Raw genomic sequence first — 27,291 nt, forward strand, 5'->3', positions numbered from 1 at the left:
AATTAGTGGGCATTTTAGATGTCCTTTAAAACAAATGGTTCCCTCAGAATTGGATGTATTTGAGCATGCGTCTTCTTTTCTTTCTTTTTTTTTTTTTTAACCACACATGTGCTTAACATTGATATGGAAACACACATTGATGGGAGCTGCCTGTCACAAAGCTGTAAGTGTTGAGACGCTCCCCTGGTGAATGGTTTGTTGCTGAAGGGCACCTTTAGGGTAGCTGGAGACTGAATGGAGAGCGATAATCATTCAATTCTGGTTCACACTGGTTTATGGATTTAAACTTGACATTCACTACTCATAAATCTGCCAACCTCGGAATATCTCATCTTTGATATCTTTACTGTGAGAGTGGATGGTGTAAGCCAGTGTACTGTAGGAGAAGTGGTGGACAGGTTAACAGGGGCCTACATCAATGAGTCAGTGTCAGTCTGGGTCTCTGCATGGTAATATAGCTTCAACAGCTCAGTGGACACACTTCAGTGTTGGTGTCCATGTACTGTATGTGCCTGTTAAAAGACTATGCCTATGCTCATATTAAGCCAAAAGAGTGGTATAAAACAAAAACAAGTGTATGCTAACATGATGAATGTAGCACTTAGGGCACTGATTATTGGAGATACTGAACAGGTAGGTTTTCATTCAACAGAAATGAGACGGTGCTTTGAAAACTGCATGGAAATGTTGGACACATAGGTCTGAATGCAATTTGTGTTAAAGCAGAAATATATCAGTCCACAAGAAAAATGGGCAAATCAGAGCACAAATTAATAAAGCAGTGGAGCCAAGACTGTGCAACACCCCACAGATGATGACTTGACAATTAGAAAGAGAATTATTGTTCATCATAATGTGAACATAAATTATTTTAATGAATACTACTTCCAATATGCACATTATGCTGGTATTGAATGTGGAAACAAAGGCACACAAACATGGTAGTTTTTATTTTGCGTTTGTTGTAGTTTTTCCTCTGAAATAACATTTATTGATCTTCTTTGATTATCGCATTTTGTTTGACTGGAGAAATGTAAGGAGAAAGACGGACTGAATGTCACATAACATTGTAAGTTACGGCTATGTAGCTTGTGACTTAGACAACTGGGTCACTGGATTAACCCCCCCAGCCTTACAGGTTTTAGTACTTGTCTCTATTACCAACCCAAACTGTTTTTGTTATCTAAATAGCAGGACCTCTCTGGTTTTTCAGTGACGTCAAAAGCATGATAGTGCCTTCTAAAAACACACGATACGAGAATTCAAAAAGAAAAGCCAGATTCCCTAAAGCGTGTTGCTTGTTCAGCCAAGCAGAACCAAAGTGTCTGAGCCAATCCCACAATGATTCATTGACCCAGAACCTTATGTTTTATCATTTCTACCAAATAAAAAATGTAAACATTGCTGTACCTGCTACATGAGGGAACACAGCTCAGAGTTCCAGCTAAAGACCAAAAAATGTGGAAAGTTGAAAGGCTTTGGCACATTTTGCATAGACATTGACTTGTGAGGTAAAAACATAACTTATCAGCCTTTATTATGAGAAGTACATTGAAGCCTAATGTAAAGCCACATTTAATTTTGCTTCGGATTTGGTTACATTCCCCTTCTGTCCCTCTTTTAACTTTTGCTGCCTTATTTCTAATTCCTTTCTTTGTAGTTTCACTTCCCAGGAGAGCGCTTTCAGAGCCACCTTTCCCCTTTTTTCTTCTTGCTCTTCGTCATTTCTCTCAACACATCTCCCATAGTATTTTCAGGCTAATTTTTCTAAGAGCTGCAGTCCTTATTTACTGCATTCTGAGAACTCCTTTTCTGTCAAGACATTATGTATTTCAGCCCTTCCTTCTGATCCTTCTTGTGCACCTATCCCACCAAGTCTTTCTTTTTGTACTGCTTAATTCCATCCTCTGGTCTTTTCTGGTTTTATTCTCTTAATTCATCTTTTACCTGATTCCTTTCCATGACAAAAAACAATTTACATGCATGGCAGATTATTTGGCTACGTTGGCACAAATTTCTCTCTGCCCTGTCTAGGTTCATGTTTTCCCGTGTTTTTTTTCTTGAGGTGCACACAGTAATGAGCTCACTGGAAGGTGTTTTAATGGTGTTTTCCCCCTAGAACGTCACTGAGGTATAACAGCTTTCTGACATCTGTCTGTTTACTATTTACAATAATTAAGCCACGAATGGAAAATGTGTGTCCAAGGACACAAATCACTTTTAATTTCCGAAAGTACATTTTGTGAGTTCTCTACTCTCATGAGACTGAGCTGAAAGTTGGAGTAAGGTTAAATATAACCTGATAAATCAAATTTATTTTTTGTTGGAAATGGGAGTCATTTATTTATTTTTTAGCTCTAACTGATCCAGAGGTAGCTGTAGTGGGGAGGATTTCTGCAGTAATGACTATGGCAGCTATGGACTTGTCATTTTATAATTCATCCTACAACTACTTGTGTAGCTTCATCAGTCTCAATCTTGTTTGTCAAGATTTTTGTGAAGACGTTGGTTGAACACGCTTTGCCTGGACCTCCTACTCCTTTTCCTCTGTTACTTTTTCTAACAGAACACCTCACAGATTTATTGCTTGCATAACACGCACTGATGAGATGCTAAATAACCTGACCTTTAAAGAACTCTGGTGCTATTTAGGCCCAGTATGATACATAGTGCAGTAAAACATATGTAATATGCTTGAACATGTTCTATTCTGTTCATATTGTTTTCTCCTTGACTCTAGCGGTTCTCTCTAAATGTTTTTGAGGACTTGTTGGTTCTAACAGATTAACATGTTAAAATACAGTAATCCTTGCAGGTGGGGTTAATACATTTGTAAGTTTTGCTGTAGTTCCTGTGAAATGCTGCCATGTTTTCTGGACTGCCTAGATTGACAGTACAGAAAGTTCCTGTAACTCAACATCCAAGCAAAGCCAAAATGTCCTGGAGCTCCACAAAGGTTTTCCCAAAGTTTGTGCTTAACAAATGGAAGATTAGAAACTATTGTAGTGGACTTTAGGACCATGATTGAATAGAATGTGTGTTTTGGTGTATGTTCTTCATTAGCATATAAAAGCTAACCATTCACCTTAAGCTTTTATATGCTAGCAGGGTTATTTTTTTTATAATTTACATGGTCATTAAAGGAAAGAAAAATGTTATCATCACTGCCATTGCTTGTAACTGTAGAGCAGGGAGGTGGATCTTGATTCAGCTAGGTAGAGACAGTTTAAGAACAATCTGTATATTCACAGGAAAGATGATCATTTCATAGGTGAGGTTGGTGTGGCAGACTGAGTGAAGACCAAAGTCAGACATCTGGTGGGTAGATGGGGAGATACGAGAGACAGTTCTGAAACATGGAACTTGACTTAGAGTGAAACTGTGGCAGAAACCAAGCCCTTATGTATCAGAAAAGAGCCATATGTGTATTTTTGTGAATTTATACAGATACAGATACAGAAAGCTTTATTAATCCCCAAAGGGCAATTCAGTTTCTACAGTCCACCATCTAGACATACAACCATTCACACAGCAATAGTATATAGCAGGAGTAACGTGATAAGGTCTGGGTCCAAGTACAAGTTATAAATAAAAAGACATCAGAAGCAGAGTAAATAATGATAAAAAGAATACAAATAACTGGTTGTCCTGATAGAGAAAAATAAAAATAAGATAAAAATAAAAATAGCAGCCCAGAATAAAGATAATGTGTGCTTATTAAAAACACAGTAAGAAATACAAAATTAAAAATTGCCGAAAATGCAATAAATAAATAAATAAATAAATGGAAGATGGATTTAGCGGAGCGTGCATGCATGTCATGTAACCTTTAATATCCTGGATCTGCAAATGTAGATGCCTTCTTAGAATGGACAGGACAGCATTCAGGCGGGGGCTATTTTCTGTAGATTATACTTTCCTGTAACCCAGTTTTGACCTCGCAGATTGATGACTGTGCTGCCTCTGCCTTGAGGGGCATCGCTCAGACCTTCTTCTCTAATGGCGTAAAAGAAAATGCAGAGTGCCTCTCTCCATCCTCCCCCTCATTACTATCTTACTCTCTCTACTTCTTCTTTCCTCATTGCTTCCTCTCTGCCATCCATCCCCCCCCCTTCCCTCACAACTTCACCTCCTCTGGTGAGGCCATGTCACAATACCCCGTGGTGTCCCAGCAGATGATGTAGTGGAACGAAGCACTTCTGTCTGCCATGTTATTCTGCAGCTGAAGGGAGTGGTGATGATGGAGGTGCATTTACACTAACAATAGAAGCGGCTTTGAATCAAGAATCAAGAATATTTATTTGGGCGGAGAAGGTATCTCTCAGTCTGTTGGTTTTGGTTCTGATGTTTCTGTACCTTTTCCATGAAGGGAGAGGTACAAACAGTCCACGGCCCGGGTGGGTGGGATCTGCAGCAATCCGGCTGGCCCTCTTTCAGACCCGGTTTGCATGGACTGAGTCCAAGTCTGGGAGAGGACCCCCCACAATCCCCTGTGCAGTTCTTATCACCCAGGCTAAGTCCCCCCCGTCCTGTGCCGTGCAGCAGTGTTCAGAACAAGGTTGTTGTCTGAACACCACCCTGTCAGGTGTCGTATCTCCTGTCTGTAATGGTCTCATCATTATCCAATATGAGACCCACCACGGTGGTGTCATCAGTAAACTTCACAATCGTGTTTGTGGGATGGATGGCAGAACAGTCATGCGTAAAGAGTGTGAAGAGAGATGGGCTGAGCACACAGCCTGCGGCGTTCCTGTGTTCAGGACCAATGTGGACGATGTGCGGTCCCCAATTCTCACCACCTGAGGTCTGTTGGTAAGAAAGTCCCTGATCCACAGGCACATAGAAGCAGACAGTCCCAGGTCATGAAGCTTCAGTGTCAGCTTGTCCAGGATGACGGTGGTAAAAGCTGAAAACGAAAAGCATCCTGGTGTACGTGTTAGGATGCTCAAGGTGGAACAGGGCTGTGTGCAGAGCTATGGAGTCTGCATCCTCGGCTCCCCTGTAGGCGAACTGATGGCTGTCCACATCAGCAGGGATGACGTCCTTGATGTGCTTTAGGACGATCCTCTCAAAGCATTTCATGATTACTGGGGTCAGAGTGACCGGGCGGTAATCATTGAGGCAGGTGACAGCTGACTTTTTAGGTACAGGTACGATAATGGAGGACTTGAGGCAGACAGGAACTGTGGCCAGCTGCAGAGACAGGTTGAAAATGTCCAGAAAAACACCTGCCAGCTGGTCAGCACATAGACTCAGGGTGCGTCCTGCCACTTTATCGGGTCCTGCAGCTTTGTTGATTTTAATCTTCCTCAGGGAGGAGCTCACTTGGTGAAGCTGCAGGACAAAAGGCTGATGTTGCTCCTCCATCTGGGGAAGAGGCCTAGTTTCTTCACAGCCAGGTGTATCAAAGTGTGCAAAGAACCTGTTCAGGGTGTTGGGGAGGGTGGGGTCAAGGCTGACCTGTTGTTTGCTGCACTTGTAGTCTGTTATTGTCCTGATGCCTCTCCACATGCTGCATGTGGTGTTGTTTTCAAAATGCTCCTCAATGTGTTGCCTGTACCTGAGTTTAGCTAGCTGAATGCCCCTTTTAAGTTCACTGTAGGCCTTGCTGTAGCCTGTCACTGGACCTGTAGGCAGCATCCTGGGCTTTGAGCAGCGGCTGCACGGTGCTGTCCATCCACGGCTTCTGATTTGGAAAAGTCGTGATGGTCTTGGTGGGTAGAAAAGCATCAGTGCAGAGCTGCACATAGTCCAGAACAGATGACGTATAAGCCTCCAGGTCCGAGCTCTCTTTAAACACTCTCCAGTCGGTGTGCTCGAAACAGCCTTGTAGAGCGGAAGAAGTCTTTGACAGTGTAAGCATGCTGTTACACATACCAGTGAGGAGCCTAAATACAAACCAAATCCTGTTTGCCGACACTGAAGTTTGAAAAAATATACCTGGATTATGGTGACACTGAAAATTATACCTGAACAGCTGCTTCAATGTGCATGATGCACACTTGAGGCACAAACAATACACTTAAACTACTGCAATTGAACCACTTCACCGACACTGTGGTTGTAAATGTCCCATAGAAATGTTGTAGGAAGCAGCTGTGCACTACACTTTAATGGATGTAAGGCACCCAATGTCCGTTGGTAGGACAGCGCTGAAGGCAGTCCATCGTAAGTGTTCTCTCAGCGCAATTAGCAACCATCTTGCAAGTGGATCACACCAGCTGCAACACCAAAGGGTTCTTGGCCCTCAGCCATCTTTGCACTCTGCCTTTGCACACCTGTCCACAGACAGACAGTTATATAGACATTATACATACACTTGTGAAAGTACTAAGAACTGCTGGATTTGCTGTCTCTTGCACCATGTTTTGCCATGGTTTCACACACGTGCTAGATCTCAGTTATAGAGGTTGCATGTAATAAGAATGGTTAAAAACTATCACGTATGTGTAATTGTCTGAAGGTTTTTTTCCCAACATGCCCTGTAGCACACAATGCATCAACACAATCAATCAACAAAAGGGGGGTTGTGGAGTAGTGGTCAGAGGTGCAGCTTGGGACCGGGGGGTCCCAGGTTCAACTCCCGCCATGTCCATGCCCTGAGCAAGCATCTAACCCCCAAATTGCTCCCCGGGCGCGGTCCTGAGAGGCTGCTGCCCACTGCTCCGACTGTTCACCACTGTGAATGACTGGATGGGTCAAAATGCAGAGAGATGATTCCGTTGTGGGATCAATACAGTATCACAAAAAAATAAATAAAAAATGTCCAGATTGATAATAATGAGGCAGCTACTTTTTTGAACATAGTTCTCTTTATGGCTTGAAGAATATCACAAGACGGTTGGCCCTGATGTATGTGAAGTCATTGCACCCACCAAGAGTCTAGGAGAGAGAAAATGTCACCAAGTGGGGTCTGTTTCTTGATGTTATAAGCATGAACCAAGTAGAGGAAAGGGGAAGCAGTGCAAATGAAGAGAGATTTCAGCTTATGCTAATGATCCAAACGTTGCCAGCTGCTGCAGAGCGCTTTGAGTTGAGAAAAATATCCTCTCCCTATCAGTGTCGTCTTCAACAACTAAACCTCATGCTGGATGTTACTGATATGTAGCTGGAGGCAAGATTATGGTGAAATACAGATCCAGAATAGTTCAGACCCATGCAGCGATATATATAATATGAGTTATTCTTCCACATTCTGTCATTTTCTGGATTTCCCTTCAGATTTCCTCACTCGCATACATTTTCCGAAGTTCACCTGGTGTGATAAGTCACTTTTCAAGGTGAAATCTAGATCTTAGTAAGCAGACAGATTACTGAAGACATGGTTATGCTTTGTCTTTACCTATATCATTTTTATTGGTACACTATACACTCTATAATAACACCCTATACACACTATAACACCCTATCTCTTTCCAGTGCAAAACAAGCTCACCTTCGCCTTCACTTTCATATACTGTAACTATTTTTAGATATTGTTGCCACGTTATCCGCAGCCACTAGGTCAGATCATCTTTGTCAGCTCTGACAAAATTTTCATCCTGCTTTGGTTTAGGTTAGGAAGTGGTTTTGGCATGCTTAATGAATAACTGGTCAGTTAAAGTTAGGTCAAGATTGTGGTCATTAGAAGAAAACAACCTGTCCTGAGTTTTGAGTTTGTGGAACATAACGGTCCTTCCCTGGGTCCATCCTGACCCAATGGTTGAGTGGTTAGTGCACATGCCATGTGGGTATTCCCTCAACAGTCCTATGTTAAACTTCCAGCACAGGACCGACCTTTGCTTCATGTCATTCTCTTGCTGCTAAATAAAGACTATGCAAATTACCAGACCAAAATAAAAAGAATACATATCCGACATAACTCAGTTTCTAAATGCATACAATTCACTTACAAGAAAAAGTTGCTTTGACCTGCAAAGGCAGCTGTAGTACTGGTTACCTTTTATGGTCTGCATATTTGCATATAGTGTTAAACATGGTCAAAGTTTTTAACAATGAGGTGAACATAAATAAAAGTAATCCCTGTGAGCCAAAAGCTCAGGTTCCAACACTTTGTTCCCAGAATTTTTCCCACTTTCCTGCTGAGCTGACATCAGCTTGTTACAGGTTTATATATACAGTCACCTGCACCAGGTCCAACAATCACATAAAGTTAAACCACTTCTTTGTGAATGACAAGTACGCACACGTTCTCACAAAACGATCTACTTGAGTGATATTATGCTCATTTAATGCACTCCAAAATACAGTCAGTAGGTGTAATGAGCTTGATATTTAGCAGTGGCATGAAGGTTTCCATTCCATCAAGAACAGGAAATTGCTGTTACTTAGTTGGTTCACAAAGCAGCAAGCAAAGACTTAAACAGGCAGACTGACAGAGGTGGTGAATAGCCGACAGTATGAGATAAACAATCGGTTATTTAATTGGGAGTCATGCAAAGCTACTCTAATTCAGTCCAAGAATAAAAATATAGAGCTTGAAATAAGCACAGGAGGCCGTCTGGAGTTTTCATGCAAATTATAATAGATTCAGAGTTTTGTATATCACGATAGCTTGTATTTTTGATGTAAATGTTCACAATAAAAACATGTATTCAGATGACAAAAGGCAACAATTAACACTTCGTCTCGATCCCACCATTTTTCGTCTCTTTCAGGAGTAATGCCATGACAGTAATCTGCAAAAGACAGCGAGGCAGTGCAGTGACTCCCGCTGTGAATGCTTCTTTAGCTCAGTGACACTGTTGCAGCAGCAGGATGTGTGGGGGGTTTCTCAGCGTTGATAATGTGGCAATCTTCATTTCATGGCTCCTGATTTTATTATATTTCTTCTGTCTCTCCCAGTGACTGCAATGAAATTAGAAGCTGCTCGCATTACCTCTGCTGTGTCATGTTCAGACGTCTGGCCGGGAAAAAAAAGGATATAATTACATTAGTGTTTTTTATCTTACTGGTTTGAAGTGGAGAGGGTCCTATTGGGGAAAGGTGACATCATGTATTACCATGTACCAGTCAGAAATGACTTAAGCTACAGTATTCATGGACAGGTGTACTGATCTGTAAGTTTGTATATATACTCCACAGTGATCATCAACAGATGGTTGCCATTTATCAGTTCAGCAGCTTCGGATGTAAAGGGAACTTTAATTAAAGCATTTACTGTTCGACCATGGCACTAATTACACAATGGGTGCATTCACATGAATCACTGTTTCAATTAGATTACTGTCATTGTCATTTTGCTCATCTCTCTCTTTGAAAGCAGCAGAATGATCATTTATGCTCTCAGTGAAATAAGCCATGTTCCCGTAAACCATGGAAAGCATGGTCGGTGCATTCAGCTGTTCCTGACCTGCTGCGTTTTACAGGAATATCTTGATCGGTAGCTAACTGGCTGCCCCAGTGATCTAGAATTGAACAAGAACCCCCCTCAGAACCTGTTCAGATTACTTTAGAGCATCTGAAGTTCCAAAAGTAGGAGTCTATGAGGACTAGGGCAGTTTGCAGCCGTATTGAAATCATCCAAAGAGGGCCTGCAGGAATTTGGGTGTGTGCTGACATGGACAGTCTAACAGTCACAATCACTGACAGCTACATAACACTGTGGTTGAATGTGGTAGAAAAAAAGGGCTTTCTTCCCTCCCTTCAACTGTGTGTCTCCCAGAAAGTTACCAGTTCTTGCTCTCCATTATGTTTTCATGTATTGATTTATAGTGCTAGTTACAATCTTGCTGGGCAGCATCCTTTTAATTGAGATTTGAGTTTGAGTGTGTAATGTGTGTGTGGGTTGAAAGGGGTCACAGGCCTCTTTTCCACTCACTTCATTAGAGCCCCGTGAGTCACAGAGTGAGGTGCACCTTGACCTTGCCAGGGCAGCGTCTTGCGCTGTCAGAACAGTCACAGGGCTCGTCAGATTCTTGTAAAAATAGAGCAGCACAGAAGGACAGCCATGATGTTATTCAATCATCTGTGTGTCTGTAAATCCTTGAACTTCAGTGAACAAAAGTCGACTATAGAAAAACTACTGAAGTTATCGAGTTCAGTGTATTTTCTTTGAGTACAAAAAAATAGCAATGTGATACGTTGAGACATATCATAATTAAGTCTTTTGTATACATTACATTGGCTACTGAGAACAATCTGTTATGTCTAATGTCTTAGCCAACATATTTACACATTAAACCCACACACAGAAACATGATCATTCATGTGAAGTCAACTGGTGTCCACCTGATGAATTCTGTGTTAGACTCCTCATAAAGAAGGCTGTGAGCAGCTAAATGGTCAGCCTTTTGAAGTCCAACTGAATGGTTAAAATTAGCCTGCAGAAAATGAATCAAAGTCACAAGAGAAAAATAAAGTTGAGAGAGATGATTAGAGTCTCATATTCAGTTTACCCAGAGATGTTTTGATGTATTCTTCGTCTTTGTGCCGTTCTCTAAAGACTTTTACTCTCTGTGCCACCAGAGCACAGTCACTTCTTCCTGCTGACTGTAAAGAGTTGCTCGATTGATTCAAAGTGGCTGTCTTCATTTCAGCAGGATTTCCTTGTGTGTGTTTGTGTGTGTGTGTGCGATGGCAGCTCTGTAAGCTGAGAGTGGGAGTACACTGTCACCCTGTAACTGCTTGATGTATGACTCAAATTTTGTGGCAGCTTTTGCTTTTTCCTTTCAGAACAGTCAGCCAGCAACGACTAATAGGAATAACTGAGGTTGAATAATGAGATCAAGTGAACTCGGACAAAAACGCCAAACTCATTGGATGTAAGTCATTAGCCAAATGTATTTATTAGATATCAGCAAAATGGAGGGTGTGACCACAACCTGCCAAGGCAAGTTCAATTGTACACTTTTCAACAACAAGAAAATTCAAAACTATAAAAACATAATAGAAGAATATAAATAGGATTTTAAAAAGTAATATAGATAACGATATTGAAATAAGTTAAAACCTAATAAGACAGAGAATAGCAATTACAATGGAGCGATGATGCAGTGCAAGATATAAATGATCATCTGAGACGAATCTAATATATCTGATTGAAACTGAAACCTTGATTTAAATGACAGCGCAGGGAAGTTTTTTGCAGTATAGTGGACAAAAACTGAATACTGCTACTCCATGCTTAGTTTTGACAGTAAGCAGATCTGTGGTTTAGAAAGTATCAGTGGACCATAAATCCATTTTTGGTCGTTCTCTTTCTTTCTTTTTTCTGATAGTCGACCAAAGCAACTGGATTTGTTTCTTCTCCTTTTTCTAGGCCATGCTTGAGAATTGGAAAGAAACATGAAAACTGATCCATTAGACCCTTTGCACACTGTATTCATAACAAAATTTTACTTTTATATTTGTTTTCCCAAAATTATACTTAAACAACATATGGTGTCATTAGAAGTACCTTGCTAAAGGCAACCTAGTGCATCAGCAGTTTAGTAATGAACTAAGTTAGTATAGCCAGTGGCCTTGGTTGCCATATGCCCTGTATTTCCTCTCACGCTGTGCAATGAGTGTGGTTTAATCTCGTTGCATAGCACCTCCTTACTGCACTAGAATGAACTAATCAGCATATAAATGACACATACATGGAACGTACTTCCTTACATTGAGAGAAAATCTTTAGGCGAATTTTTAATTTTAAAATCTGCCTCAACCAGAAACAGACATTATCTTATTGTCTTTTGCTGTTTTCAACATAGATTAAATCTCAGTCTAAATATATAAATTCAATGTAGATGGAACCACAGATGTGTTTGCCTGATGGTGCCAGAGGCTGTTTGTTATATGGAATACAGGATCACACCCTCCATGCAGAAGTGACATATGATAAATTAAAGTGATGGATGTCCTTCTATAGTGCCCAGGAGCCATAGTACAGGTCTTTTATTTTCTTATTCCTGGATCATATGGCACACCACAACATATTCTTAGCTTGATGTGTTTCACAACCTGTGTGGCATAGAAGGTGATTGTCCGGGACACAGCGATGTACTCAGGATCAAGAATGTGTGATTGAGCTGATGCTTGGAGCTAAATGTCAAACTAAATGTGAACAGGCCATAAGGTCATAGAAAAACTCTGACATCACATAAAACAATAAATTATCACATGTGACACTTTCATTGGTTTCTTCTGCATGATTAAGCCGTTACTGGGCTGATGTCATGTCGTCATATCATATTTTTTTAAAAGCCTAATTAATGCCTAATTCTTCACTTTACAGTTATAGTTTGCTTTTAGCACAACTACTGTTAATCATTAGCCATTAAATGCATATGTTGTGTAGGTCTATTGTTTTACATATATTTCTATAAACTTTACCTTAAGTGTCTAATAGTATACAATAATAAAGTAAAACTCACCATTGAGTATTTGTTGTAGATCCAAGATGGTAGATAGGTGAGAAAATAAAGGGGGCCTATTACAAATCTCTGTGCTACTTCAGCACTGTAGATTTATGAATATACATGCAGCACAGTTACCTACTGATATTTCAGAGCCATGGTCAGGCTGTATATTCTTACAAATACAAACCTCACTCAGAGAAAGGACTGATGACTAAAGACTAACATGTTAAACTAAATAACCCCTCGGCCCCTGCACATTTTACGTCTAGAGGATAGCAGGTTAACAAGGGAGAGGCCGTTTCGTTTAATCTGCTAGCAAGGGAGTTGGCATCCCACCTCACTACTAACTTGACTGACTGTACTAGATGAAAAGTAATACATAAGATTAATACTGGTCATTCATTTCCTCAATCTTGACCCCAGGAAAACATCTGGTATTATAAAGAGAAAAAAATGCACAACAGAAGTAAATTGAGCATTCATCTGCAATAAATTTTTACTATAGATTTTTCATCTATAATTTTCTCACTTTTCTTCACTCCTTTAGTATCTGGAGTTTTATTCCCAATAACATTAAAAAAAAAAAATCCAGATGTTGCATTTTCTTTTCTCATGTTTAGTAGAAAACACATTTAATACAAAAGCACGCTGGTTGCTCAGTTTTATTTGGCTTGTTCAAGCTCCTAAATCTAGGAATTCCAGGTGCTCTCAGGCTTCCTCCTCAGATACACTATATTACCAAAAGTATTCGCTCACCTGCCTTTACTCATTCTATGAACTGAAGTGCCATCCCATTCCTAACTCATAGAATTCAATATGATGTCGGTCCACCTTTTGCAGCTATTACAGCTTCAACTCTTCTGGGAAGACTGTCCACAAGGTTGAGGAGAGTGTTTATAGGAATTTTTGACCATTCTTCCAAAAGCGCATTGGTGAGGTCACACACTGATGTTGGTCGAGAAGGCCTGGCTCTCAGTCTCCGCTCTAATTCATCCCAAAGGTGTTCTATCGGGTTCAGGTCAGGACTCTGTGCAGGCCAGTCAAGTTCATCCACACCAGACTCTGTCATCCACGTCTTTATGGACCTTGCTTTGTGCACTGGTGCACAGTCATGTTGGAAGAGGAAGGGGCCCGCTCCAAACTGTTCCCACAAGGTTGGGAGCATGGAATTGTCCAAAATGTTTTGGTATCCTGAAGCATTCAATGTTCCTTTCACTGGAACTAAGGGGCCAAGCCCAGCTCCTGAAAAACAACCCCATACCATAATTCCTCCTCCACCAAATTTCACAGTTGGCACAATGCAATCTGAAATGTACCGTTCTCCTGGCAACCTCCAAACCCAGACTCGTCCATCAGATTGCCAGATGGTAAAGCGTGATTCATCACTCCAGAGAACGCGTCTCCACTGCTCTAGAGGCCAGTGGCGGCGTGCTTTACACCATTGCATCCGACGCCTTGCATTGCACTTGGTGATGTGTGGCTTGGCTGCAGCTGCTCGGCCATGGAAACCCATTCCATGAAGCTCTCTGCGTACTATACTTGGGCTAATCTGAAGGTCACGTGAAGTTTGTAGCTCTGTAGCAATTGACTGTGCAGAAAGTCGGCGACCTCTTTGCACTATGCGCTTCAGCATCCGCTGACCCCTCTCCGTCACTTTACGTGGCCTACCACTTCGTGGCTGAGTTGCTGTTTTTCCCAAACGCTTCCATTTTGTTATAATAGAGCTGACAGTTGACTGTGGAATATTTAGGAGCGAGGAAATTTCACGACTGGATTTGTTGCACAAGTGGCATCCTATGACAGTTCCACGCTGGAATTCACTGAGCTCCTGAGAGCGGCCCATTCTTTCACAAATGTCTTGTTTCACAGTCTGCATGCCTGAGTGCTTGAATTTATACACCTGGGGCCAGGCCAAGTGATTAGAACACCTGATTCTGATCATTTGAATGGGTGAGCGAATACTTTTGGTAATATAGTGTACCTCGCTGTGTTTTAAAATCTGAAAAACATTTGCGCAAGCTCAGCTGAAGTCAGCTAGTCAGAACCAAGGCCATGTCAACAAATGAGCAAAGTAGTCCCATCTCTCCGGCCAACAGGGAGTGAAAGCTGACATAACAGAGTGTATTGCCACATCATTTCTTCTCCTCACCAGGCCTCCACGGTAATCCAGAGAGAAGACTAAAGATCATATAGATACACATTGTGAGAACAAGAGAAAACCTTGAGCCTGTATGTGATTTCATCTATTGTGTCATGTATTTCCAGTTACAGAGTCCAACGTTCCTTTCAGCTGCTTTTGTCTTTACCAACTCCCAAGGGAAATATCTGACTCTTTAGCAGCTAAATGCTTGCTAACCTTTTTGTCTGTCATTTGGTGGTGAATAGGTAGTCTCGTCTAGTAGTTTAGTGGATGTATCTTTTCACTTTTCATTTGAAATCAGTGGAGACCCAAAAAATACCACTGGTTTCTGCATATGCTACATGCTGCTATCACGTAGTATGTGCTGTTCCAGTGGGTCTGCATGTCTTACTGGTGTCTTTTTTTAGACCATCTGAGCTACACTTCCAGGTGGGAGCAGGCTGAGGCGAATGTTTAAAATATTAGGTCTGACTGCTGCCACATTGGCAACGTGTCTCTGAGCCAAGAGACCCAGACTTGAGCCACATAACTTGTGCCTTCTACCGCCTACCATCTTTTGGGTTTATTGGTTTTATTGGCAGTAAGCTAAGCAGATTGGAGGTGCATTACCACCACCCGCTGTCACTGCCTACATGCGCAACAAATGAAAACGTAACGTTACCGTACATTGCTGTAAAATGAGGGTGTGGTGCAGTTGTGTTGGAGCTGTTTTGTGTGTACAAGTGCATAAGTCAGGTATCAGACCCACTGGGTATTGGGACATTTCTGTTGAATAGATTCAACTTGTTCCTTAATGCACAGATGTAAGAATTGTTCTTACTTACTTTAATCTTCATTAACTGAACTGAATTAAGGAAGAGAGAGAAGATGAAAGGATGCTCATGTAACATTCATTAAAAAGTTAAGGGTGGAGATTGAGAGGAAGAGACACAGAACAAATATTGAGTGATGACATGATGAGACAGTGACGAAATGCTGGAAATGTAGAAAACGAACTGATGCCAAGCAATACAGTGAAGCTTCTGTAAACCATTCATCTTAGTGTGTGGGCGGCTGCTTCTCTGACAGCTGAGACAGAGGCTGTGCTACTGTACATTTGTGTGCGTTCATCTCACATTCTCGGGTGCATAATATAGATTTCCAGCCTGCTGATTCAGCTGCTGTGAACATCCCATCACAATTACAGTCAGCGTAAGGCGGCGCCTCAATACTGGCGTCTGCAAAATGTCATTGTGCTTCACACAGCTCATCTGTCTGCAGGTCTGTCCCCTACCTACAGGCCACTGTGTGGGAGACAGCTCAGACACAGAGGGTGCTGACTCCCAACGTCACCTGGGGGAAACAAGCATGAACATAAGTCCTATGTAGCTTAGTCACTACAAAAGTACTCAACCATTTTTGGGGCTTGCCAATACAATACATTTTCAACTGTAAGTACAGAGGACTTTGAAATTGGATTATTCTGAATAAAAACTAAATCTGGAACTTTATCAGAGTCTTATAAAGCACTTTTTTTGGCCTGACCGTTTCAAGACTGTTTTATTGTAACGACCCATAGTTGACCTAGCTGCTGTTGTTGGTGGAGCATATAGGATCCAGAGTTACGTGACTGACATTTTGCCTAAATGGACTGGAAAGGAATAGGAATTAAGTGAGAACAGATCCTCCTTATTGAACTCTGAACTAATATTTACAAAAAAAAGGCCTTTTAGCATTAATAAAATCCACAAAATACTAAAGATCCCAGTTTACTTTTCTAGCTTTTCCATATAAGAAGCTATTATTAAAATAAAATGGCCAAAAAATACTTAGGATATAAATGAAAATAAATGTCATTCAGTACACTATTGTAGACAACACAGTGGTCTCTAGCTTTGTGGCAATAGTTTGCGTTTGGGCCTTTCCTAATTTAACTTGCCCCTGTGCACAAAGCCAGTTTTTCCAGTTTGGCTTAGAGCATCTGGACTGGCCTCCACAGGGCCCTGACCTCAACCCCCGACCCAGCCTGAAGCCATATGAGTCGGAGGCTGGTGCAGCACTGGGTTAATGCCATGGCTTTTGAATGTTGTTCAATAATCACATGGTTTGTTTGGATGTTCACTAGCTAAAACTAGTGGGTGCTTCTGCTTCCATTGGTGCTCATTGGCTAGGAAAAAGCAACTGTGTGTGTGGAAGTGTCTTCATCACTCCAGAGCCATGGCAGCTGAAATTAAAAGTTTCACAGCTCTTTTAAGTCGTTTCTGTTTTGCAGTGATAGAGGACTGAGCTATATTCAAGTGTGACATTAGTTGGTGTGTTTGTGTTTTTTTAGATTCTCACTGAGAGGACAAAGAGCTTTTTTTAATTTATTCATTCATTCATTCATTTTCTGTAACCGCTTGTCCTGTGAAGGGTCGTTATTTATTTATTTTTTAATTGAAAAGTTGTTGGTGCTTTCTAATGAGCCAAGTTGGTAGAAGATTTCATTAAGTCATTCAAGGTGGTGAAAAATACATTTCTGTTTGCAGCTGTACATGAGGAAATGGGAATGTGTGGTGGAAAACATCAATTCACTCTGATCCCAAGCTGCCCCACTTAAAGGACAAAGGACAAATTACCATAAGTTATTTTAAAACGTTATAATAAAAAAATAATTATTTGTATTGCTGACCTTTTGCATTGTTTTTCCTGCTTCATCTTTCCATGCTTCATCTTTTCTCCTTTATTTACAGGAGAAGATGAATGCATTTGTAAGAAGTATTCACACTACAGGAGTAAACTTAGTTTGAACATTATTGATGTATTTGATTAACTCTTGTCCTTATGGCTCCACATATGCTCCACAAGCCCATTAAAGTACTGTGCTCTATTTGTGCCAGATGTAATGTATTTTCCTCCTGTGTTGTCTGTGTTTGTGGGTCCAGACCAATGATGTAGTAGGAAACATGTGGAACTGGCTCTACTTCATCCCTCTCATCATCATTGGATCCTTCTTCATGCTCAACCTGGTGCTCGGTGTCCTATCAGGGTAAGTCATCTCGTTTAATAAATACTTAAAAGATCACATTACATGTAATAAAGTCTGATTGTAGACCACATTTAACCTTTACAGCTGTATATTTTTATAACTGGAAAATCCTGGATTTTTTAGTTTAAAATGTTATGTGTTTACTTTCTGACAAAGGACCCTGCTTTACAATCAGCAGCTCATTTTCGCATTTGCATAGCAGACATTTGACCATGCAAGAGATCACTGTTTACTGTAAAACACACGGTAAACATAATTAGTTCTGTGTTAATGAACACCAGAGTTTCCAAAAGGAACATTTTGTCCTTTTACTAATTTTTAGGTGAAATCTGCTAACTTTGAAGGCAACAAGCAGTAATGAAACTGAGTACATGAGACGCTTGAGGAACAAAAATCGATGAATTTTGAATGAGTCTCTATTGTGAATACTTAAACAGCTTATCTGAACACACTCCTTTATTGGCTTCTGCTTGTGGCTATTTCTCTGGTAACTTGAGTCAAACTCAGCGTACTGTATATGTTCTTGGACAAATAGGTGAACTGAGTAAACCAAGTGACCTCTCTATCATCTAGCACCTCTCCTTTTTGCTTCCTTCCTCCTGTTGTCTGCCTGTCATCCTCTTGTGTCCTGAAAAGGCTGCACTCTGTTTCTTTAATCTTCCGGCTCCCCTGTGCTCCTGGATCTCATGTCTTTCCATCTCATTGTGTCGTAGTCACAAAGAGCTGTCTTTCCTCGGCCATGACTCACAGCCCCTTGTCTCAACAAAACCTCAATGAAAGAAAACATAAATGTTATTATTAATCTGTAGGTCATAAGAAACTCACGGCTGAAGGAGAAGCATTTTGTATTTGCTTCTTGCCCCCTTACACATGTGCCTGTCTTTTACTTTTGGGAAAAGTGATTTCATCACGCCATCTCTTCCTTGTCTTCTTTGAGTCTATGCTAAGTTTGTCTATGCTTGGATGAACTTTAGTTAGTGGTCCTGAATATTTAATGTGAGGCAAGGCAGACATGTCAGCAGGCAGTTAGCTTAGCTTAGCATAAACTACAGAGAGAACCAGCTTGCCTGGTTAGTTAACATAACAAAATCCTTCTGCTCTTATTTAAAGGTTGAATATTTAACATGGCACATCTTGCTTAAGCAACCTTTGGTGGTGGATTATTTTTTTGCCTTTAAACAGAACACCTGCTTTCAGTGTTTTTGCTAAACTAATGTCCTTCTAGTTATAGCTTCATATCACACATATGAAAAGACCAAAGAGTGGCATGAGTCTTATCAACAGAAAAGTCTTGCAATCTATTAGTAAGTGAGTAGGAAAGTGCATATGCTGTGATCCTATGTCTGATACATATATGATAGAAACTGTATTCTGGTGTGTCATGGCATTATATCATATACTGTTTTCTTCCATCCAGCTATCAGTGTTTAGAAATATCTGTTGATAGCTTCGGCTATGCCAGTGGCCTTTTTCCTCGTTCTTACCACATTAGCTTGCCAGCTGTCATCTTAACTCTAACATTAGTAAGCTTCCAATTCATGCACCAACCTCTATATCTATGATGCAGTGCCCCCCATTTGTTGCAACAAATGTAGATTTTGTTCACATTTATTTCTGCACAGCCAGAAAAATAATAATAAATGGCAAGACACAAAAAAGGTTTACATTTTAAGCTTTAAATCCAAATTTGTCTCATGAAAAACATGTTACATAAGTTCATTCTTTCTGTGTGTGAAATTTCTGTCTCAACAGAGAATTTGCCAAAGAGCGAGAGCGTGTGGAGAAGAGGCAGGAGTTCCTAAAGCTTCGCAGGCAGCAGCAGATTGAGAGAGAGCTCACCGGATACTTGGAATGGATCTGCAAAGCAGGTTAGACTCATCTCTCATACAGTTTGAGAGAAGGTGTCTGTTTTGTTGTAAGAAGCCTGACAAATTGACAGTTGCTTTTCTTTCTCCTTTTCACTCTGTGCAGAGGAGGTGCTGCTGGAGGAGGAGGATGAGATTGCAGAGGAGAAATCTCCGCTGGATGGTGCGTGGTACAAGAGGAAACAAAACCTTCCAGGTGAAAACAGGGCTGAGTATCTGTTGCCTGCTTTACCATGGTCCATCAGCACAGGAAGCCGATGGTAAACCAGGCACAGAGAAGTATGGCTCATCACTTTCATCTAAAGACTGATTTTGCACAGCATTGATATGCTGCGTATAAATCATTCCAAAACCATCAGCCATGAATGCGATCTGGTTTTGTTTTCTCTCTGGACATGTTGTACTCACCTTTCATATACAAATGTTGAAGTATACGATGACTGGTAACATTACACTGCTGACAGGAATCCAGGATCTCAATTCAGCAGCCAATAAATATTCTGGCACATAACACTGCAAACAAAAGTTTGTGAACATCTGTGATCCAGAATGCTGTATTTTGCTCAATTTTACAGAAAATTCAATCATCACAGTAAGTAAAATGACAAAATATATTTTCTTCCCGTATGTTTTTTTTTATTTATCAAACACATAAACCACAGAAATATTCGTAAACAATACTCAGTACATAAGTCAACTGTGTCAGTAAAGATCTTTGGCTTCTAGATAAGTGACATGTGATTCTTGAGCATATGCTGTATATGTTCCAAAGCTTGGAACATGTGCTGCCACATAAGCACCTATAGTGAGCTTGATATCACAGTGTTATATCATGGCTTCTACTCCATACTCTTGACTTTATCGTAGAAAGAGCAAACTGTTATTCAGTTACTTCTGTCTCTGTCTTTCTTTCTCACATCAGTCCATTAGGTCTGGTGTAAAGGCAAGGGTTAATTAGTGGGATTTACGGTGATTGAATTTGTTAAAGTAAATTCACTATATCACGCTCCTCTTGGCACACACATACGTCCGCACTGTAATGCATCCTCCAGTAAACAGACACCTAGCACTCTTCCATGGTAATGAGTCTAGGAAAGTGACAGCAGCCGGCAGATATATTTTCTCAATTAGTTACAAATGGAGGGTTAAATCGTTTGAGTCCACAGCTGTGGAAAAGGCACTCTCAGCGTAAAATACCTGTGTGGCCTTCGTCGGATGAATGACAGGTATGAGCAGTGGAGCAAAGTGTCACTCAGAGCCGACTGCCTCAGAAGAAATTATTTTAAAAGTCTTTTCATGAAAAGTAACTGAGGGAATGGTCTTATATTTTTGACAGACGGGGTATTTCATTTTGAGACATGAGAGAGCATGAGGTAATTGCTGCATTTTTTTCAGCATACTTTACATGCACTCCTTAAACCGTGATAGATCTATAGCTTCTCCCACAAATCCAAAGATTCTTGATTCTTTCTTCACTGTGAACATCTTCTTGACATGTGGTCTATGTAGGTTTGTAGAATTATTATTTTAAAACAAGTGAATATCTCTTCCAATACAGCACTGAGCCGAGGTGCAGGGCTTTAGCTCTCTGAACGGGAATACCATTCAGGTCACATGATGATCACATTCATGTCATGCTGGCAGTTTTTCATTCCAAGGCTGACTCCAAGTGAGAAGGCAGAAACTCTCCAAATGAAAAATGTGATTGATGCCTGCTATTCATAGTTTCCAATTAGCTCACTCTTGTGCCACAGACACATCCTGCCATGGGGTTTCCATTCAAATTTGGTTTCTTGCCATGATTTACTTATTCACTTTACATCACATTCATTAAACTATGCAGTGCAATGTTTTTTAAGCCTCATATATATCATTTTCCTTCCTGTCTGTGCTGTTCCCTTTACAGTCCTGAAGCGAGGCAAAGTCAAGAAGGGTAAGAATGACCTGATTGGTGCTGAGGAGGGGGAAGATCCTTTCGCAGACATCTCCTCTGTTGGTAAATTTTACATCTTTTCATCCATGGCCACCAGCAGGTCACCTCTGACCCACACATGCTGTCTATTCAGAGTCGACCTTTACAACAAAAGCCTCAGTAAGAGCTTGTCTTCTCCAATGAACCTTCCGTGTCCACTGACTCTCTGGCCTCCATTTATCAGATTAGTATGTCATGTCACCTCAACAACATGAGGTAAAACATGAAGCTACAGATGTTAATAATGTAGACATCTGGATTCAGAGACCTAAATCTGTTTCTCCTGGCTGTAGAATACATCACCTTGAGGGTAAAACTGTATAATTAACTTTTCTAATTAGTCTGTTAACTTAAAATAGCAGAGAGAGTAAGAATCACCAGCAGCATATTAGAATTATACTTTTCAATATTAATGGAGTTCATGGTCCCGCACAAAGACAACACATAATTGCTTGTCTGTGGGTTGGAAATAAGCATTAGCATGGTAATTGAAACCATTCTGTTGCCTTCAATTTAAAAACAACTTTTTTTCCTACCATCTTATCTAATGACTGTTTTCAATAAAATGAAGTGCCAAGGGAATAGATGTCACATTCCACCTCTCATCTCACTTGTTTTGCACATAATGCCTGCAGTTCTGCTGCATAGCACCAAAGTATCAGGAACCCTTTTTTAATGAGCAGCTGCAGGTACATTTCAAGGACTATTGAGATGATTTTATGCTTTTATTTCTGTCCCTTGTGTAGAAAAAGTGTTATTAGTTTACAGTCAGGGTCAAATACATTGCTCCACACTTGTTAGGACAGTAAAGTGGCGTAGATTCCTTCCCAAATAGACTTTGGGCCTATTCAGACCTTGCATTAATATCCGATCTGGGCAGTCCAATTGCACGTGGCCAGTTTAAAGTGCATTCTCTGACTCATTTGGAGGTGGTCTGGGTCACATGAGTCCGCATTCCTGTGGTGGTATGAACACAGTGTGTCCTGAGTCACATTAAAGACCACCCACTCAACAGTGATGTTCCTGTGCCTCATTTATTCAAATAAATAAATAAATGATTCCCTAAAAAGGAAAAAAAAACAAAAAACACTAGGAGATATCTGTTCATTATTGACAGACTTTTTAAATCATCTGTCCTTATAGCTATAACTAAATAATAAATACATCTAAGCAAGAATTAACAGTTGAAAGTATTTAATATGAGTAGAAGAGTGTGAATTTATCAGCATGTGGTTAATTTTTGATGTGGTCATGTTGATATATGCGGAGCCACGTGTGGTTAAGTTACATATTTCCTCAGTGTCTTTATTTACCTTTATTACGAGACGTTGAAGTGTGTTTGGAAACTTCCAGGGTTGGAGTAATAATCTAACGTTTGTGCCGGTCTAACTAACATCAAGACAGAGATCAGTAAATAATAACTTAACACGTGGCTGCACATAAAACAGCTCTATTCAAGGTCCATTAGAGACGGCGACTGTTACGATTGGATCTGGAGAGCTGTCTGGAGATGTATTTGGAGGCGCATGTTAATGCCAGGTCTGAAGACACATACCCAAAGCTGGTCACTTGCGATTGAATAGCCCAGATCAGATCTTAATGCAAGGTCTGAACAGGCCTTTTTTTAAAAGGATTAAAGGTGGATTCAGCCATTCCTAAGAAAGGCAGTTGGCATTTGAACTGGACAGCCAAACAAACACACTCCACCCTTTAGTTCTCCAGCAGTGAATCATTCATTCATTCATTCATTCATTTTCTGTAACTGCTTGAGCCTATCCCAGCTGTCCTGGGGCGAGAGGCGGGGTACACCCTGGACAGGTCAGCAGTGAATCAACCCCACAAATTTGTGGAACACTAACAAGAGAGAGCAAACAAGAAAATCATGTAACCGACATTAGCAAGGCAAGGTACAGGTAGCTACAGTTCTTATTGCAAAGCTAATATACAGAGAGAAACAAGCTCCAGACAGCAATACTCACAACTCTCCCTCTGCTACAGTAAACATAACAACTACAACATATCTTGGTTCTGTTAAACCAGAAACTGTTACTCTTCTATGAAATAGAAGCAGAGCAGCCTCCACATACATCTTCACACTGTTCAGGTCTCGAAAGTCTCTCCATTGTTAGAAAAATGTGGCGACATGGCTCCTAGACCTTCCTGATCACAGTCCTTCTTTTTCAGTTTATATTCATCTGATCTTGTCTTTGACTGTTTCATGGTCACCTCTCCTTCTTGGAGATTAGCATGTAGCACTAACATCTAGCATTAGCCAGGTCTAATTGCAGGTGAATATATGGTTGTTGATCCCTAGTTATGTAATTTTCAAGTGGGCAACACCCACAGATGTTCCAAATAAAAGCCAAAACTCCCCACCGGTCATTTTAACATGTCATGACCTGGATGACTGAGATGACTCTTCACATGCAACCAGGGCTCTGTACAACCACCAGTTTTTTTCAGTACCAAAAACATACTGTCCTTCAAATGGAAATGGAGCTCATGTGCTTGTGGCATATTACATAGGACAAAAGAAGTCATGTACACAAAATACTTGGCGTTCAAGTGGTAGCATCTGCTGTAAATTATGAGAACACTGCTGCTAGGCAACTGTTGCCGTCTGTAAGCCACCGAGGCTAACAGTTTAGCAAGCTCACAGCCAGGTAACTTAATGTAGGAAATGCAAAGACATAATGAAAGGATGAGGTTGTTGGAAATATCAACATTTTCCTCAGACATATTAAAAAATAACAAAGAACTCTCTAAACTATATTACAATGTATTAAGGTACATCCACCTGTTCACATTTCTGAAAATGTTACATAACTGAGAGTATTTTCAGTTTTAGGGTGAAAACAGGACACACTTGTCATTAATGTGAAACAATAAGGCCCAATACACAGCAGCCTAAATATCCAATTACAGCATGAATGTAGCTGAAATGGCAGCATATGACAATCATATTCTGTTAAAACTAGAAAATAATAATCAAACCATTTCAGACTAGTTGGTAGGAATCGGCTATATTGTTAGACTGGAAGCAAGGCAGGGAGTCTGAGGGCCAGGTATAAATGCATCCTTCACTTTCCTCTCTGTAAAACATGCTGTTCTTTTATGTTGGTTTTTATGCAAGTTTTATAGTCAAGACTTCTTTTATATATCTTGGATGGAATGTCTTCTAAGCGAGCACAAAATCAAGTGTAATTTTAGTAGAGCTTTGTGATAACGGTAGACATAATGCATCTAACCATCTTAATGTAATTCTCATTTTATCTTTTTTGAGTGGGCATGGAGCTTATCGCAGTGGTTGGAAGAGGATAAGGAGACCACACAGTGATTCACTCTGAAAACTGAAACAGTGACAGATAGTTACCTGCTGCGCACTCTCTCATTTCCTCTCTCACCTCGTCTTCATTGCTTTCAGCTCCTCCTGGCTCTCCGTTTGGTCGGGCCAGTGTGAAAAGCAGCGGTAAGATGGACAGCTCCTCTTACTTCCGGCGTAAAGAAAAGAGGATCCGCTTCTTCATTCGCAGGATGGTGAAAGCTCAGAGCTTCTACTGGATTGTTCTGTGTCTGGTGGGACTCAACACTCTCTGTGTGGCCATAGTACACTATGACCAACCTGAGTGGCTTACGAGGGCTCTCTGTATGTGTAAAAAAAACACATCAATAATCACTCTTATTAATGTAGGCAGTCTTTCTAAGTGTTTTTTCTTGGTTTTGTTTCTCTCTCCAGACACAGCCGAGTTTGTGTTTCTGGGTTTGTTCCTGACTGAGATGACACTGAAGATGTACGGACTCGGAGCAAGAAATTATTTCCACTCCTCTTTTAACTGCTTTGATTTTGGGGTGAGTTACTGTAGGCTGTGATACAACATGTCATTTCTGTCTGCATCATAACCAGGTTTACGGTGACAGTTTGAAATTTTTGTTAAACCAGAGTCGCATCCAGAACACGGTAACTTTCCCCTCTGCTCTCTTCTCCAGGTGATTGTGGGAAGTATTTTTGAGGTGATCTGGGACATGATTAAACCAGGAGCATCGTTTGGTATCAGTGTGTTGAGAGCCTTGAGGCTGCTCAGGATTTTCAAAGTCACAAAGTGAGTACATTTATCAAAACACCCTGAGACAGAATTAAAACATTCGCATTCAACTGCAGAACACTTTGTCTTTATTTGTTGCAACTGCCAACCCTTAAGGCTTATGTGATATTTTTGGGCTCTATATCATCTTTTATAAATATATTCACCTTTACTTATCCTGCAATCTGCATGAAAAATTACACTCCAATTTGTCATTTTTCAGTGACAGTAGGGGTTATGTTTTATGGAATGCACGTCATGACTTTTCCTTGTTTTATAATCTGAATATTTAGATATCTTCTTCCGACAACAGTTCTGCAGAACTTTGAATGTTTTAAAGTTTATTTGAAGTTTACAGCTGTCATACTGACAAATGTTGAGTCTTTAACTATGGCGAGATAGAATGTCCATGCCGTATCAAGGGGATATCTTTGACTCTCAAAGAGGACTATAAAGATATTGATAAGTAGATGAAAAAAGGCTACACAGCCTCCATCAATGAAAAACAACTGAACCAGAATAATTTAGCTGTTTAAAGCTGTTACACAAGTAACAGTGGGTTAACTCCCAAGATGGAATAACTGGAGGCTTTTCTGTTCTTTATATTGAGTCAGTAATGCATAAATTTGTCATAATAGTTGTGATTACATAATTCATATGATGGCAGCTGTAGTGTCTAACATTGGTAGTCACATAATAAGAAAATAAAATGTCTAAAATTCAGTATTTTCTTTGATCACCTTCATGAATTTATTCACCTGCATGTGAATATGTGTGTGTGTGTGTGTACCTCTGTAAACCTTTCCATTCCCATACCAGCTGATGACACTCATCACAGGTGTAGTCCATGTAGTCAGTTGAGTATAAGCTGCACTGAATGAACTGACCAATCTGCTAGACGCTAAATCTACATTTAGGTTCTGGAGGAGTTTGATGTCACATGAGCGGCACTTCTTCTCAGGGCATTCTTAATTCTTCTTTCTATGAAATCCTGTCATGGTTTAATGCTAGTGTTTTTATTTCATTAGATTAGCCATAATCCTGTGATTCACTGAAACTGGCAGCTGGAAACCTTGACGCATCAATTAGTTTTATGTCACTTACAAGTCTTATTGCTATTTGTCCCAGTCTCTCCTCCTCTGTTTTGGTTGTCTCTGTCTCATTTCTGTGTTGTTTTATCGTCTTCATTTAAAATCATGTTGTTTTGTGTTCTAGCATGTGTGAAAGCAATTATTTCTCTACTTTCTATTTATGTTTCCTGCTTCCCCCTAGATATTGGAACTCGCTGAGGAACCTTGTGGTTTCCCTCCTCAACTCCATGAAGTCTATCATCAGCTTGCTCTTCCTCCTCTTCCTCTTCATTGTGGTGTTTGCTTTGCTGGGCATGCAGCTCTTCGGAGGACAGTGAGTAATCTTTCCAACCTGCCCTGCCCTACCCCTTTTTTCTCCTCTTTCAATCCACAATTCATCACACAAACAGAATGCACACAGATGCTCTCTTCTCCTGTATCTATCTCCCCACCTGACCCTCCTCTCTGTGTGTGATCCCTGGCCCGGCGTGGCACTGGTGACAGACATGTTGACACAGCAGGTAGCTGGCAGATCAGCAGCAACGAATGCAGCCCTTTGATATTACTCTCAGCAGGAGCTCCATGTCTTCTAATGACAGGAACACCTCATGATTCTGGGCTGGCTGCAGTTAATCAAAGGCCTGGCACCCAGCCCCGTCTGACTCAATGCATACACAAACGTTTTCCTTTCTGTCTCCTCACGTCATCTCACCTCACTACTCAAACGCTGCTCAGGCCACACAGTTTGACCATTTTATTTTGATGTGGTGTTAACAGTCTGCCAAGACCTGCACAGTACTTTATAGTCTTT

General features: G+C 40.6%; 1 protein-coding gene across 1 annotated transcript in view; it reads left to right on the top strand.

Moving 5' to 3' along the window:
- Positions 1-27,291, top strand: part of cacna1bb (calcium channel, voltage-dependent, N type, alpha 1B subunit, b) — a gene marked incomplete at its 5' end in the record, with an annotated part of 163,039 nt that overhangs the window by 64,626 nt on the left and 71,122 nt on the right. The window contains 8 exons of the mRNA XM_084572016.1: positions 17,388-17,491; positions 19,244-19,359; positions 19,463-19,552; positions 21,263-21,352; positions 24,753-24,974; positions 25,065-25,177; positions 25,316-25,428; positions 26,683-26,814. Coding sequence (XP_084428142.1) covers positions 17,388-17,491; positions 19,244-19,359; positions 19,463-19,552; positions 21,263-21,352; positions 24,753-24,974; positions 25,065-25,177; positions 25,316-25,428; positions 26,683-26,814 — 980 coding nt within the window. The remainder of the gene's footprint in view (positions 1-17,387; positions 17,492-19,243; positions 19,360-19,462; positions 19,553-21,262; positions 21,353-24,752; positions 24,975-25,064; positions 25,178-25,315; positions 25,429-26,682; positions 26,815-27,291) is intronic.

Source organism: Chelon labrosus, assembly GCF_963514085.1.
Source record: "Chelon labrosus genome assembly, chromosome: 22".
Classification (NCBI taxonomy): domain Eukaryota; kingdom Metazoa; phylum Chordata; class Actinopteri; order Mugiliformes; family Mugilidae; genus Chelon; species Chelon labrosus.